Source organism: Caretta caretta, chromosome 14, assembly GCF_965140235.1.
Source record: "Caretta caretta isolate rCarCar2 chromosome 14, rCarCar1.hap1, whole genome shotgun sequence".
Taxonomy (NCBI): domain Eukaryota; kingdom Metazoa; phylum Chordata; order Testudines; family Cheloniidae; genus Caretta; species Caretta caretta.
In genome coordinates this window covers 45222883-45239058 of record NC_134219.1, presented here as the reverse complement: position 1 = coordinate 45239058, position 16176 = coordinate 45222883, and the positions used below count along the sequence as shown (strand labels likewise).

At 49.2% G+C, this 16176-nt stretch overlaps 1 protein-coding gene across 1 annotated transcript; it reads left to right on the top strand.

Annotated features, from left to right (window-relative positions):
- Window positions 1-9154: 9154 nt before the first annotated feature.
- Window positions 9155-10829, top strand: LOC125621433 (putative olfactory receptor 2B3). Its single transcript, XM_048818295.2, is given in 2 exon segments — window positions 9155-9162; window positions 9893-10829. Coding segments are annotated over 2 exon segments (945 nt in total).
- Window positions 10830-16176: the final 5347 nt, after the last annotated feature.

Below are 16176 nucleotides of genomic sequence, written 5' to 3'. Positions count from 1 at the left end.
GGCGGAGAGCAGAGGTTGCACTCATTGGATGTCCACAGAGCGCTAGCCTTCTACATTGAGAGAACAAAGCCGTTCCGAAAGTCCATTCAACTGTTTGTGGCCGTGGCAGACAGGATGAAGGGTCTTTCAATCTCCCAACTAATTTCCTCATGGATCACGTCCTGCATCCATGAATGCTATTACCTGGCAGAGGTGCCCGCCTCTCCACTCGCAGAGCACTCCACTAGGGCACAAACTTCTTCAGCAGCGTTCCTGGTGCAAGTCCCAACTCAGGAAATCTGCAGAGCAGCGACATGGTCCTCCATGCACACTTTCACTATGCTCTACATGATTACCCAGCAGGCCAGAGACGATGCGGCCTTTGGACAAGCGGTTCTCCAGTCAGTGGACAGCTCCCACCCTGCCTCCATAACTTAGGCTTGTGAGTCCCCTGATTGGAATGGACATGAACAATCACTCGAAGAAGAAAAAATGGTTACTCACCTTCTCGTAAGTCTTGTTCTCCAATACCCACCCACCTATCCCTCTGTCGGAGTAGCCAGCAAGAAGGAACTGAGGCAGTTCAGTAGGGCCCTATATTGAGCGCCAGGAAGGCGCCACTCCAGGGGGCGCCCACACCGACCCGACAGATATTGCTAGGAGGAAAAACTTCCAGCTGCCGTGCACACACGCACACACACCTGATTGGAATGGACAAGAACAAGAGTTACGAGAAGGTGAATAACTTTTTTTTCCTTTTGTTTGTTTTAAACCTGCTGCCTATTAATTTCATTGGGTGACCCCTAGTTCTTGTGTTATGAGAAGGAGGTAACAACACTTCCTTATTTACTTTCTCCACACGTGTCATGATTTTATAGACCTCTATCACATCCCACTTTAGTCATCTCATTTCCAAGCTGAAAAGTCCCAGTTTTACTAATCTCTCCTCATATGGAAGCTGTTCCAGACCCCTAATCATTTTTGTTGCCCTTTTCTGAACCTTTTCCGATTCCAATATATCTTTTTTGAGATGGGGCGACACATCTGCACACAGTATTCAAGATGTGGATGTACCATGGATTTATATAGAGGCAACATGATATTTTCTGTCTTATTATCTATCCCTTTCCTAATGATTCCCAATATTCAGTTTGCTTTTTTGACTGCTATTGCACACTGAATGGATGTTTTCAGAGAACTCTCCACAATGACTCCAAGATCTCTTTCTTGAGTGGTAAAAGAGGGGGTGAACAGACTTCATCATTTTATATGTATAGGTGGGATTATGTATTCCAGTGTGCATTACTTTGCATTTATCAACAGTGAATTTCATCTGCCATTTTGTTGCTCAGTCACCCAGTTTTGTGAGATTCATGAGTCTGTGTTTGAAAACTCCAGCTGCTCCCCAGCTTGCTGTGACTTTGCAGAAACACTTGCCAGAGATCCAGTGCATTTATGAACCGACTGCCATCCAATGTGCTGATGAGGGCTTTGTTATTATGACTGTTTCTTTCTTTTTCTTGCTAAAAACAAGAACAGTTTCAAAGAACAGTTGAGTTGTGCAGCCATCTGACAACCATCACTGACTTTGTCTTTCTAGCCATGGTCTGTCTCTCTTTAGATTTCTCTTCTCCCCCTCTCCTCCCTTCCAAATTTTATATGTGTGGATGGGATAATTTATTTGTATGAATGCAAAATAAAAGTTTTAAATGTGGCATTGTGAAGAGAAGGGACTGAATGAGGATGTCAGACTGAATGAGGATGAGAGATAAAGGGACGCCACCCAAAGCACTATCTGGCAGCAGGTCCCAGCGTGACAAGCACTCTTACCTCAGTTTCCCTTCTCAGGTAACGTACGGACGCTATACCAGGCTCTGTTGATGAAATCATACCCCTCCTGGAGACCCATCTGTGATGGGTTTACCCACAGGGTGCCACCTGGAAATGGGGTACCACTGAGCCCTCTGACCCACCAGCCTGGGCTCCCTCTCAGACTGTGCTGCTGAGACAAGTTTCAAAACCCTCCAAGCTTGCACTTTCACCAGCGTTCACACGGGTGGGGACACACCCAGCTGCAATTATATGCAGACTCTCTAACCACCAGCCTCCCACCTAAGACCCCAGAGCAGTACCATCCTGCCTGGTCAAATCTGGCCAGTACATGGGTTTAATACCTGGTCTGCTTCTCTCTCAATGTGAAGAGGTCCATACACACTTGTGGTAACCAGGCCAAGATTTTCCCCAGACACCTTAGTCAAACACACACTGGTTTGGATTAAAACATAAAATAAGTTTATTAATTACAAAAGATAGATTTTAAGTGATTCTAAGTGATGGTAAACAGATCAAAGCAGATTACCTAGTAAATAAACAAAACCGCAAACTGAGCTTAACACACTAGATAGGTAGAATATGAATTAGCAAATTCTCCCCGAGTGATAAAAAGACTGGCACATTCTTAAGGCACAAGCTGCCTTGGCTTTGCAGCTTGGGTTTCCCAGGTTTTCATACAGAGGCTAGAAATCCCTTTAGCTTGAGACCATCACTTCCCACAGTCCAGTCTTTGTTCCTCAGGTGTTTCCAGGCGTGTTGTTGTAGGGGGAGTGAGGTCCCCTCATGATGTCATTTCCCCCTTTTATTTCTTCTTCCCACTTGCTGGAAAGCTCTTTTGCTGTGACCTGGGACAAACAGTTCCTGTTGTGTAGTGCTAGCTTGGAGAGGTTTCTGTTGTCCACAGTTCCTGGGGTCATCCTCGTGCTTGTGTGCGTTTCCTCAATAAGCCAGTCACATTGTTTGGCCTTTTGACTGTTGTACCCGAAAGGCTTCTTGTGGGTGTTTTCAACCTCACGTCAGGTTTCAGTAACACACACATCGCCAAACTTCGTCACTTCACACGCAACGACAGCACACATCATCCAACGAGATATTACTGCCTAGCAGATCAGGACTTTTAGAATGACACCTCCCAAGGCATCCTTTGTACAAAGCACATCCTAAATACATGACAGTGGTGAATATGCGGGTGCCAGGGTGTCACACCGTTTATTACAAATCATAATGTAAATAGTCTATACAAACTACCCCAACCATGGTCTATATCACCCCTACTTTTCCACAGCCTCTCTTCTGGGCGTTTCACGCCCTTGGCCCTCGCTCTGTTCCCTGGGTTCCAGCTCTCAGGCCCTGGAGATGTCAGTGGGGGATCTCCTCTGCTGCTCACCTGCCACCCGCTGTATCCAGCCCTTGGGGAGGTCAGCCGGCAAACCCCTCTGGCTGATCTCCTCCCTTTAGCCTTTAAGTCTCTATCTCACTGGGTCTCTCTTCTCTCATATCCTCCGTGATCCTCTCCACCCCTCATGAGCTGCCCTGAACTCTTAATTGGCCAAACTGAGAGCACCGGCCCAGGGGAGCAGGGTCTGCTTCATTGCTGGGGCCAGCTACCCTGTGACAGACCTGCAGGCAGACAGACAGATTTCCCTGCCATTGGCACGTGCCCTTCCTAAGCCACAAAATATACTTCAGCTTATTTGATCTGCATCCTCTTATTAAGGATTAGCTGGCCGCATGGTATTTGGGTAAGATCTGAGACTCATATTGACCTGGGGATAAGTGTCTGGGCCTTTGGGATTGGTGAGCTTCCCATACGGTAAATCAGGTTTTCAGTAACCTCCCACTCTATTAGACCTGTTTGTCTAGATGGGAGCCAAGGGCTGAAATTTCTTAAGGGGACTAAGCTGGCTTCTTGTTAGCCAGTGTGGTACTACGGAAGCTCTTTTGTTACTGGCTAATTATAGAATAAACCAGCATTTTGTGGCAAGGGTCTGCCCTATTTCTTGCAGTCTGCCCTGAGTGTGGCATCCTCAGTGTGGCCCATCCAGCCATCCGGTCACAGTCAGCAAGGTAAAATAGCTACTGCATAGACAGGTATGGCACTTCGGAATCCTGCAGATAACACCGGGAGCTCCTCGCTCTGTTTGTGTGTAGTTCTTCTCAGGAGCCAAGGCAATGGGTTTCTCCCAGCCACCTGGAAAAAGAGGCGGGAAAGAACTGTACCCACCCTCTACTGTGAAGCATCGCAAGCCAATTACAGCAGTAGCGAGGCGTCAAAGTGCGTAAGAACTTCAGATGAGATCAGCAATTTCCGTCCGATGCAAACTCAGTCTTTAGTCCATTTCCATTTTGGGGTTTTTTGTTTTTTTTTGCTTGTAAGGGTTCATGTAAAGATGTTGATACTGTTGCCAAATTAGGCAGAAATTTACCATCGTCATTGAGCAGTCTTAAGAATATAAGAACGGCCATACTGGGTCAGACCAAAGGTCTGTCTAGCCCAGTGTCCTGTCTTCTGACAGTGGCCAATGCCAGGTGCCCCAGAGGGAATGAACAGAACAGGTAATCATCAAGTGATCCATCCCCTGTTGCCCATTCCTCTGCAATGTATGAGGCCATTGGCCCTTCTAGCCCTGTAGGTCCACTCCCTCCACCCTCCACCCAAATTCACAGGCTCACAAACCCCTCCCCACAATAATAGATCAGATTTCCTCTCCACTCCCTGTCAGAGAGCACCTGATGAAGGAATATGCAAATATTCTGCTCTCCCTTGCACACATGGGGAAACTGAGGCTCAGCAGGCAGACAAGGCTTGCCCAAAGTCAGTGCTGGAAGTAGGAATGGAACCGAGGGGCCCAGTCCAGTGGGCAAACCACTACACCATGCTGCCTTGCAGAAGGAAATGCTTATTGGACTAGCCAATGTGAACTAGGTGCACTTGCATGGGCCCCCCCGCAACTCCATGCACCAGGTCGCAACATCACTCACTCAGATTTGGCCCGTCCAACCACCCCACATCACCTCTGTCAGAATGGAGGGTTTGGCGTGGGATCGTGCGAGTGAGAGCAGGGTGGTGGGAGGGAGCGGAGTGGAGTTGGGTGGCCAGGGTCGGGAGAAGCTGCCTTCATTTGGGATGGGAGCAGACTGCCGAGCCAGGGGGTGTGCCAGTGAGTGGCCAGGAGGGGCCCGGTGGTGGGGATGAGGCGCTGAGGGTGAGTTTTGGGGTGAGTTAGGGAGGTGCGGGGGAAGGGTTGTGGGTGAGTGGGGAATGCTGGGAGGAGGGGTGAGTTGGGAGAAATGGGGATATTGGGGGGAAGGGGTGGGGGGCTGGGATTTTGCAGACTGCGCCCAGGGGGACTGAGGTGTTGGGGGCTGCAGTGAGCTGGGTGTATATCAGGGCTGCTGGGATATGTGTGGGGTAGGAGGGGTATGTGGGGGGTGGGATGGGAGGGATATCCAGGGGTCTGTGTGGAGTGGGGGCCTTTTGCTGTCTAGTTTATAGAAGGTGGGGGGACCCCCAAATTCCGCGGTGCACAGAGCCCTCAAAATCTTTAATCCAGGCCTGCCTGGACTCCACCCCAAACAGCCCTTAGCTGAGTTTCAGCCTATTCTCACTTTCCCCAGGCTCCCCACACACATTCTTCTCCCACTTGGTGGCAGGGGGCTGGTAGCTTTCGCACACCCCTAAATGGTCCTCCAGGTTCCCATACATGTTAGCAAAGGGAATTCTGGATGCCTGGGGGTGCCTTGTTCCCACCCACCCATTTCTGTGCCTGATATTACGTCACCGAGTATTGCTCGGAATCGATAGCTGAAGAGAATCCAGGAGTCCTGCCTCCCAGCTCCCTGCTCTAACCCACACCCCTCCCAGAGGTGGAAAGAGAACCCAGGCGTCCTGGGGGTCGGAGCTGTAACTTCCAGACGTCGCTGCCGTGCACTAACCCCAGCGTCCTGCTCTCAGCGCTGACTCGCTCTGAGAACTGTCTCAGCTCAACTCACCCCATGGGAAGGGACAATCCCTGCTCCATGGCTCAGCGCACCGCAGGGTTTGGGCTGGGGTCACAATGCCAGCGATGGGTCTGAGGGCTGGGAGATGAGACCTGGGGTCTAGGGGAGCCCTCGGTATAGATGGGGCTGTGACTAGAGCAGGGGTTGTGGCCCCAATCCTGGTGCAGTGCTCAGGGGCTGGGGTTACTCCTCCCCAGGCGACTCTCCCCTAGACGGCATTGCTGGAGGAGTCTCCTGGCCAATTTGGTGCACGGAGTCCCTGGGCCATTGCAAACCTCACCAGCCAAGTCCCAGCCCTTTGGGAGGCTTCAGGGAGTCACAGCCCCCGCCCTCTTCCTGGCTCCAACGTCCATAAGGGCCTACCTGCTCCCTGTCCTCCACCCATGGCCATATGCAGTCAGCGACAGCAATCGTGAGCTGCACAAGGAGGAGCCTCCCACAATCACAGAGACACAGGGCCCTTCTCAGCTGTGCTTTGGAGCTGGGGCAGCTCAGGGCATAGTGTGAGACTGTGCTCACGAGCCCAGAGAGAGACCCCAGGGCTGGGGTAGGTCAGGGAGCAGGGACACAGGCTGGGGATCCTACCTCCTTCCAGCCATCCACTGTACTTCTCCAGCTCAATCCAGCTCTCTGGGTGTCTCTCCCCAACTCGCTATCCTTCTGCCAGTCTGTCTCTCTTTCTCTCCCTCTCTATCCTTCTATCCATCTACCTCTCCTCCATCCATCTCTCTGCAGATCTCTCTGCTCTTCTATCTGTCTCTGTATTGCTCCTTTTATCCATCCTTCTCTCTGCCTTTCGTTCTGTCCTAACAATTCACCTCTCGCTCCCTCTCTCTCTCCTCCATCCTCTCCTCTCTTGGACTCTCCCTCTCTTTTCCCGTCCGTGCTCGTCTGGCATCCATCAGTCCATCCACACTCTCTCTCCATTCCTTTCCTTCTATCCATCTCTCTCTCTCCTCCCCATCTCTGGGATTTCTTTCATTCCTTCACTGTGGTCTCCGGGCTTCTAGGAGACCCTGCCAGCTGAGAGAGGCTCAGGATATCTCTCCCAGCCTGGGGCAACCTGCCCACTGGTACTTCACTCACACACCGAGCAGACTTGGTTCCATAGATCAGGGGGGAGCTACCCTGTGACCATGCAACACTGGCTCTGAGCATCCAGTTTGCCACATTCCCCTCCTTTTGAGACCCACCCCAGGGCCCCAGGAATGTGTGTGTGTGTGGGGGGGGGGGGCAACACTTGCAGCCTCTGGGCTTCCAGAGCCAGATGCAGATGGTGCTGCCCCACAGCAGGGGACAAACTTAGCTGCCCTCCCTGACCCCGGAGCATCCTTTGACATTCAGCTCCACAGCTCGGGGCGGCCTCGTCCCAGGGACTGGGGGGCTCAGCACAGGGGAGCAGGGACTCCAGACTCTGTCCTGGCATCGGAGCATCTGAGCCACCTGGAGCTGCCCGGGCAGGAGGCACCTGGGCAGAGCAGAGCCGGAGGTGAATGGAGGTGAGTCCGGGTTTTTCTCCACCTCTAGTTCATGCTTATTCCTGGGGAGGGTCCAAGAGCTGGGGAGCATGTGGGATGGTTAGATTTGTTAGCTCTGTGCAATGGGTCTGATAAAACTTCCCTGCGTCCCAGGGGTGATGTGAGGATAAACCCATAAGAGATTGTTAGGTGCTCAGATACTGTGGTTCTGCAGAGCAGACAAGTGCCATTGATTGGTAGATTTGGATAGGGTTGAAATCTTATCCAGGGCCCCCAACCCACAAACATGCAGGGATAACTTTGCACAGGTGAGTCGTTAATCACCTGGGTGAGTGTCTGAAGGACGGGGTTTGTAAAATGCCATGTAAACCTGTTGTCCCGTGAGGGGCCCTGATCCTGCAAAGATCTATGCACGTGCTTAACTTAAGCCCACAGGCAACCCCACTGTAAATGGTTTGGGTAGAGGAGATTAGGGCAAGTAGAAAGCATGGGCCACATTTACAAAGGGATTTAGATGCCCTCAGATGCAGATGGGGGCTAGGTGCCTAGCTCCTATTGGCACCAATGGGAGTTAGAAAATCTTTTCAGAAAATCCCACTTGGTGCCTATCTGCATATTTAGCCCTATATGAGCCCATAATCCCCCTGAAAATCAGTGGGATTTGGGTGCATCATTCCTTAAAGCTGCTTTGTAAACCCCAGCTCTAACTGCTCATAGGATCAGGGTCTACACCATTATTAGTGGTATTGGGGTTATTTTATTCTCACCCTCAGTGTTTAGATTGTGGCCCCTGTCCGTTGCACAGAGAAGTACATAAACATAATAGATTCAAGTTGAAGTGGCAGTAGAATCCTAGACTCCTAGACATGTAGGTCTAGAGGGTACCTCCAGAGGTCATCTGGGCCATACCCCCACACTGAGGCAGGAATAAGATTACCTAACCATACTTGACCAGTATTTGCCCAACCTCTTCTTAAAAACCTCCCAGGACAGTATGGCATTCCGGGGTGCAATCCAGACGAATGAGAGGTTGGGTCACCCCTGCCCTGCTACCTTGGCTGCCTCACAATATTTTGTTGTAGCTTCCAATGTGGGTCGCTCACAAGCAGCCTGCCAGCATGCGGGTCACACCCTGAGTGTCCGTGTATAGCCACAGCCCTGGTCCAGCAACTCTGACCCCAGCAGCCTGTCCGCAAACACCAGCCACACTCTGGCTTCCTGCAGCCATGGTTACCACTTGCAGGGTGACTGCAACAAACTCCCAGTTCCAAATTCCCGCCCAAGACCTGGGTTCTGCACTGCTCGGTCCCCTCCTGGACAGTTCAGATATTCTAGGTCCGTTGCCTCTCTAAGGAGATCAATATCCAACAGTTTGCTACTTTAAATGGAGTTACCCACACAATTCAGTTTCCATGCAGTTTGTATGATGGAATAAAACATGTTTATTTAACTACAAAGAGTTAGGTTTCAAGTGAGTAAAAGCATAAAACATTCAAGTAAGAAATGGTTACAGGAGAAGTAAAGGTAAAACACTTCCTAGTACTAAAATTAACAAACTAGACTTGGCTCAAGGTGAAATCCCTTCCACATGTTCCCAGTAACATTGCTGAGCCAATTCTCAGACCAGGATCTGCTCCCAAAGTCCAAACGCTGTTTCTTTTGTCTTCTTAGGGGAAAGAGAGAGAGATGGATAGGGAGTGATACCTTGGGGTGTTTCTACCCCTCACTTTTATAGTCCAGTCACCCTTTGATATGCGTTTTATTGAGGGTTCTGCCTAGATAAAGTTCATTCCTGCTGCAAGTACGGAGACAAGGAGTCTAATGGTGAAGGAGATGCCATGCTGTTGTTTGCTTCAATGCAGATGGGGTTGTTCCTGCCCCCCTTCCTTGCCAAAGACTGGCCACTTGGTAAGTGATTGCCCATCAACTTTGATGACATCTGGCTAGACTCCTTTGTGTTTAAGAAACTGATTTACCCAGACTTGTCTGGTAAATGCATTTCCGACCTAATGGACATGGAGAACAGTTCATCACCATCCTCTTTACAACCTCTTTTACAACAATTGATCACCATCCTCTTTACGACAAATTTTCACATATTTGAAGACTGTTACCAGGTCCCCCTTCAACTTTCTCTTCTCTAGACTAAACATGCCCCATTCTTTGACCCATAAGAGGGGCAGTTAGCAGTGCAAATTTGGGATCATAGTTAGGAGTCCCAGTCGCAACCAGGATCTATACAAATACGGAATAAAAGGAACAAAACAAAACAGCCTCTGTCCCAAGACCTTATAATCTAAGCATCCATTTATCTATCACATCCTATTGCTCCCACCAACTGCAACAGATCCAGTTTTCTAGGTCACTTTAATTCCCTGATATATGGATCTTCCTTTGTCACTAAGTGCCACAGAACCACTTTTCTGCGACAAAGCCATTCCCTGGCAGAAGGATCCTACCTGCCACCCAACTGGCCCAGATTTTCTTTGACAAAGTCACAAGTGGGCATGGTTCATTCAGAGCAAATGGGGCTACCCTTGAATGTGTAAATGGGGCTCCTTTCATCCTTATCTTTGTCCCTTCTCCCTGCAGGAGGAAAGAGGGAATGGGAGCTCCCAGTGGGAGTTCATCCTTTTGGGGGTCTCTGACCAACCACGCCTGGAGATGCTGCTTTTCATGGTCTTTCTGGTCTTGTACATCCTGAACTTGCTGGGGAACCTGGCCATCATTGTGGTCTTGTGGCTGGAACCCATTCTCCATACCCCTATGTATTTCTTCCTCAGCAACCTCTCTTTCCTGGATCTTTGCTACACCGCTAGCACCATTCCTCAGATGCTGGTGAACTTCCGCAGCACCCACAAGTCCATCTCCTGGGCTGGCTGTGTGGCCCAGTTCTACGTCTTCCTCTCTCTGGGCTGCACCGAGTGCCTCCTGCTGGCCGTCATGGCCTACGACCGCTACGTCGCCATCTGCCAGCCGCTGCGCTACACAATTATCATGAGCCGCCGACTCTGCCTGCAAATGGCGGCCACCATCTGGTTGAGCGGCTTCGGCAACTCTATGCTGCAGGTCATCCTGACCATGCGGCTGCCCGGGTGTGGGCGGAACCGGGTGGACCACTTCTTCTGAGAGTTGCTGGCCCTGTTCAAGCTGGCCTGTGTCGACACCTCTACCAACGAGGCCGAGGCTTTTGCTGTCAGTGTTATCTTCCTGCTGTTGCCGCTGGGCCTCATCATGGTCTCCTACGGCTACATTGTCGCTGCCGTGCTGAGGATTTGCTTGGCCCAGGGCAGGCTCAAGGCCTTCAACACCTGCACCTCCCACCCAGTTGTGGTGTCGCTCTTCTACGGCATGGCCATTTTCATGTATCTACAGCCTCCGTCCAGCTACTCCCAGGACCTGGGCAAGATGGTCTCCCTCTTCTATGGCATCATCGCCCCCATGCTGAACTCGCTGATCTACACGCTGAGGAACAAGGATGTGCACAGGACTCTAAGGAGGGTGCTGGGGAGGCTATTCTGGATTAAGAGGACATGAGCCAGAGAAATGAGTTGGGACTGGCTGGCTTGGTTCTCTATGGGGCAGCAGCTCCGATCCAGCCTCAGGTCAGGGGACCAGGCAATGGGCTATGGAGCCTTTCCCATCTAGGAGGTCTGCATTTCAATCTCTCTGTTCATGTTCACACTGGGATTGGGAAACCAGAGGTCACTCACCATGAGCCCCAGAAGGCAGAAGAGCACGTCAAGGCCTGGTGGACGGTGTTGGGCACCTCACTATGTCCTTCCTTGGCTCCATCCATGAACAAAGCTGGTCCTGCATGGAGGAGATGGAGTGATGTGGGCATCTGAGAGTCATCTCTCTGCACCAGATCCAGCCTGTACAGACCACACCCCTGCCCCCACAATATAAAATACCTCAGATTCTCTCTTATTGGATATTGATCTAAAAAAAACCCACCAATGTTCCCCCTTTTCTATTTAATTCTCTGATATGGATAGTTTAGGGGCTTCTTCCCCCTTCTCAGGTTAAACCACAGCTACTTCGGCATTGGGAGGGAAACAGCTGGCGCCGATCATTGCTCCAAATTGTGGATGGGGTTAATGAAGGTGTTAAACTCATTAGAATCAACTTTCCCCTCAGATTTTGCCTCTTTTCTCTCTAATTACCAGATAGTGATCTAAAATCTCCTCAGACTTTCTCTTTATTGAATATCAATAGAAATTTCCCTCCATTTTGGGACTCCTCAAGTCAGGCACCATTCCCGCTAATTTATGGAATATTGATCTAAAATCCCCCCGGATTTGGCCATTTTTCTCTTTAATTGCTGAATATAGGGAAAGAAACTCTCTCACTTTGGGGTCTTTTTCCCCCCTCCCATTTTAAATTGCAGCAACATCTGCTTTTGGAGGGAACCAGCTGGCTTGAGTTCTCGTCCCACATGGTGGATGAAGAAAAAGAGGATGTTAACCCCACTCTGATCAACTTTCTCCTCAGATTTGACCCCTTTACTCATTCATTCTCAGAGATCTCGCACCTTCTCAAATGTTGTCCCTTTTCTCTCAGCCGTTGGATGTTCATATGAAATGGCTGCAGATTTGGGGTTCTCCCCTCCATTTTATGCTGCAAGAAATTCTCCTAGTCTTGGGAAGAAGTGATTAGGCCAAATCATTACCCTATGGGGTGAATGAGTGGGGGGAGGAGGTTAAACATCCCAATGAACAATTTCCCCCCCCTTTTCTCTTGTGTAAATCAAAACCAGTGTGTTTGCTGATTCGAGTGACTTGCGCAATTCTTAGCATGCATCAAGGCTAGAAACCTTCACGCCTCCAGCTGGTAATTGACCTGACAGAGGCTGTCCATCACAGTTACCCATATGAGCACCATCTCTGAGCTGTCCATCTTCAGCTTCCGCCCACTCCCAATTGCCATGAAATCTTCATATTCTGGGTCCAACCTCCCCTCCCGTCTCTCCTGCTAAAGCGGAAAACCCATAGGGACTCTGGAGTTGTACTGTGGGCAGCAATGCGTCTTGGGAAAGGGGGCATAGATATTAAAGAGCTGCTTCCTTTCCAGGAAGACAGAGGCCAGGGAATCGATGAGATTAAGGCCTGGTCTATCATGGAGGATAGGTCCATTGATCACTATTAGCCAAGATGGCCAGGGACGCAACCCCAACCATGCTTTGAGTGTCCCTAGCCTCTGACTGCCAGAAGCTGAGAATGGACAACAGGGAATGGATCACTTGATGATTGCCCTGTTCTGTTCATTCCCTCTGGAGCACCTGGCATTGGCCACTGATAGAAGACAAAATACTGGGCTAGATGGACCATTGGTCTCACCCAGTATGGGCGTTGTTATGTTCTTATATACTAAAAATTAGATTGACCTAGCTACATTGCTCAGGGATGTGAAAATGCTTTTGCCCTGAGCACCGTAGTTAGCTCAACCTAACCCCGGTGTAGACACAGCTAGGTCGAAGGAAGAATTCTTCTGTCTAGCTACTGCCTCTCAGAGAGGTGAATTAATGACATCAATGGAAAAACCCCTTCCATCGATGTAGGAAGAGTCTACAGATACCAGCTCTGTGTCAGGGATGGCCACTAACAGAGCTGTCCTTAGGATTTATGGGGCCCTACATAGTATTATTAACCTGGTGCCCCTATGCCTGACTGGGGACAGACACCACCCCTGCCCGTGGACCCCCAGAAGGAAACCCTCCCCCCATTGCTGACACACACCGAGCTTCGTAGTTAGTAGATGCTGCGGCAGCCCGGGCTCACAGCCCTGAGGGGTGGGACGAGGCAGGAAAGGATACCAAACCGCCTGGCCCCAGTCACAGTTATGCACAGAGACCCCTGTACCCCCTCCCTCCCAGTGGTGCCTCAAATTTTCAGGTGTCCTAAGCAGCCGCGTATACCATGTATGGCTAAGGACAGCCCTGGCCACTAATCTCTGAGGCATGCGGAGCAGGATCTTAGAGCATGGGAATTTGTGACTCTTTCTTTTTGCGATGACTTTTAATATTTGCCTGAATAATCTTCTTTAAACAGCAGCTCTGGAGAGAATAAAGTCCCTGCCCAAAAAAGAGCTTAGCAAAGGATATTTGGCTGATGTGTAACCTTGTACTATTTGTTAAAGGACATGAGGATCATTTGGGTTGAAAGGGGCTGTACACCATTCTCAGCGGCTCCATTCAAGATGTAGCTGGGAGGCAGCAATGTCCAGTGGTTAGAGAGGGGCTGCTCAAGAAGGGAACGGAGAAGAAGGGAATTTGAAGCCAGTGGGAGTCTGGACTCCTGGCTTCTGTTCTGAGCTCTGGGAAGGGAATGGAGTCTAGTGAGTCAGAGCAGAGGGGAGAATGGGAGTCAGGGTTGATCCCTGGCTCTAGGCAAAAAAAAAAAAATTTGTTTGTATGTAATTAATTATAAAGCAATGAATGATAATAAAATAATGACTGTAATAAAACAATGATGACCATAAAATAAAAACATACATGGACAGGCAGACTGAGTAAGACAGCGACTTGGCAGAATTCAAGTTTTATTTTTTCCATGTTTCGATGTTTATTTTTAAGCATTTTTTAATTTGATCCATTTAAATTGTTGCAGTTGCGGGAATTAAGCAGGATCAGCCACAAGGGGGTCAGACAATAATTAACGAGTTAATAGGCGTTGAGATTCAAAAAAGTTAAAGCTTTATTGGTGTTAAAACACATCATCCCCATCACATGTCTAAATATACAATGGAAATATCCGTAACATCAAACTGGAATAAATTCTCAAGCAGCCTTTTCCTTGGGTTGCCCAGCTGTTAATGTTGATTATTACTGATATGGAAATGTTTCAGAGGAACAGCCGTGTTAGTCTGTATTCGCAAAAAGAAAAGGAGTACTTGTGGCACCTTAGAGACTAACCAATTTATTTGAGCATGAGCTTTCGTGAGCTACAGCTCACTTCATCAGATGTATACCGTGGAAACTGCAGCAGACTTTATATATACATAGAGAATATGAAACAATACCTCCTCCCACCCCACTGTCCTGCTGGTAACAGCTTATCTAAAGTGATCAACAGGTGGGCCATTTCCAGCACAAATCCAGGTTTTCTCACCCTCCACCCCCCCACACAAATTCACTCTCCTGCTGGTGCTAGCCCATCCAAAGTGACAACTCTTTACATAATCAAGTCGGGCTATTTCCTGCATAAATCCAGGTTTTCTCACATCCCCCCCACCCCCATACACACACAAACTCACTCTCCTGCTGGTAATAGCTCATCTAAACTGACCACTCTCCAAGTTTAAATCCAAGTTAAACCAGAACATCTGGGGGGGGGGGGGTAGGAAAAAACAAGAGGAAACAGGCTACCTTGCATAATGACTTAGCCACTCCCAGTCTCTATTTAAGCCTAAATTAATAGTATCCAATTTGCAAATGAATTCCAATTCAGCAGTTTCTCGCTGGAGTCTGGATTTGAAGTTTTTTTGTTTTAAGATAGCGACCTTCATGTCTGTGATTGCGTGACCAGAGAGATTGAAGTGTTCTCCGACTGGTTTATGAATGTTATAATTCTTGACATCTGATTTGTGTCCATTTATTCTTTTACGTAGAGACTGTCCAGTTTGACCAATGTACATGGCAGAGGGGCATTGCTGGCACATGATGGCATATATCACATTGGTGGATGTGCAGGTGAACGAGCCTCTGATAGTGTGGCTGATGTTATTAGGCCCTGTGATGGTGTCCCCTGAATAGATATGTGGGCACAATTGGCAACGGGCTTTGTTGCAAGGATAAGTTCCTGGGTTAGTGGTTCTGTTGTGTGGTATGTGGTTGTTGGTGAGTATTTGCTTCAGGTTGCGGGGCTGTCTGTAGGCAAGGACTGGCCTGTCTCCCAAGACTTGTGAGAGTGTTGGGTCATCCTTTAGGATAGGTTGTAGATCCTTAATAATGCATTGGAGGGGTTTTAGTTGGGGGCTGAAGGTGACCGCTAGTGGCGTTCTGTTATTTTCTTTGTTAGGCCTGTCCTGTAGTAGGTAACTTCTGGGAACTCTTCTGGCTCTATCAATCTGTTTCTTTACTTCTGCAGGTGGGTATTGTAGTTGTAAGAAAGCTTGACAGAGATCTTGTAGGTGTTTGTCTCTGTCCGAGGGGTTGGAGCAAATGCGGTTGTATCGCAGAGCTTGGCTGTAGACGATGGATCGTGTGGTGTGGTCAGGGTGAAAGCTGGAGGCATGCAGGTAGGAATAGCGGTCAGTAGGTTTCCGGTATAGGGTGGTGTTTATGTGGCCATTGTTTATTAGCACTGTAGTGTCCAGGAAGTGGATCTCTTGTGTGGACATGGGTACCCGCATGGCCCCACAGTATGCCAACATTTTTATGGCTGATTTAGAACAACGCTTCCTCAGCTCTCGTCCCCTAAAGCCCCTACTCGCGCTATATTGATGACATCTTCAGCATCTGGACCCATGGAAAAGAAGCCCTTGAGGAATTCCACCATGATTTCAACAATTTCCATCCCACCACCAACCTCAGCCTGGTCCAGTCCACACAAGAGATCCACTTCCTGGACACTACAGTGCTAATAAACAATGGCCACATAAACACCACCCTATACCGGAAACCTACTGACCGCCCCCAGATGTTCTGGTTTAACTTGGATTTAAACTTGGAGAGTGGTCAGTTTAGATGAGCTATTACCAGCAGGAGAGTGAGTTTGTGTGTGTATGGGGGTGGGGGGGATGTGAGAAAACCTGGATTTATGCAGGAAATAGCCCGACTTGATTATGTAAAGAGTTGTCACTTTGGATGGGCTAGCACCAGCAGGAGAGTGAATTTGTGTGGGGGGGTGGAGGGTGAGAAAACCTGGATTTGTGCTGGAAATGG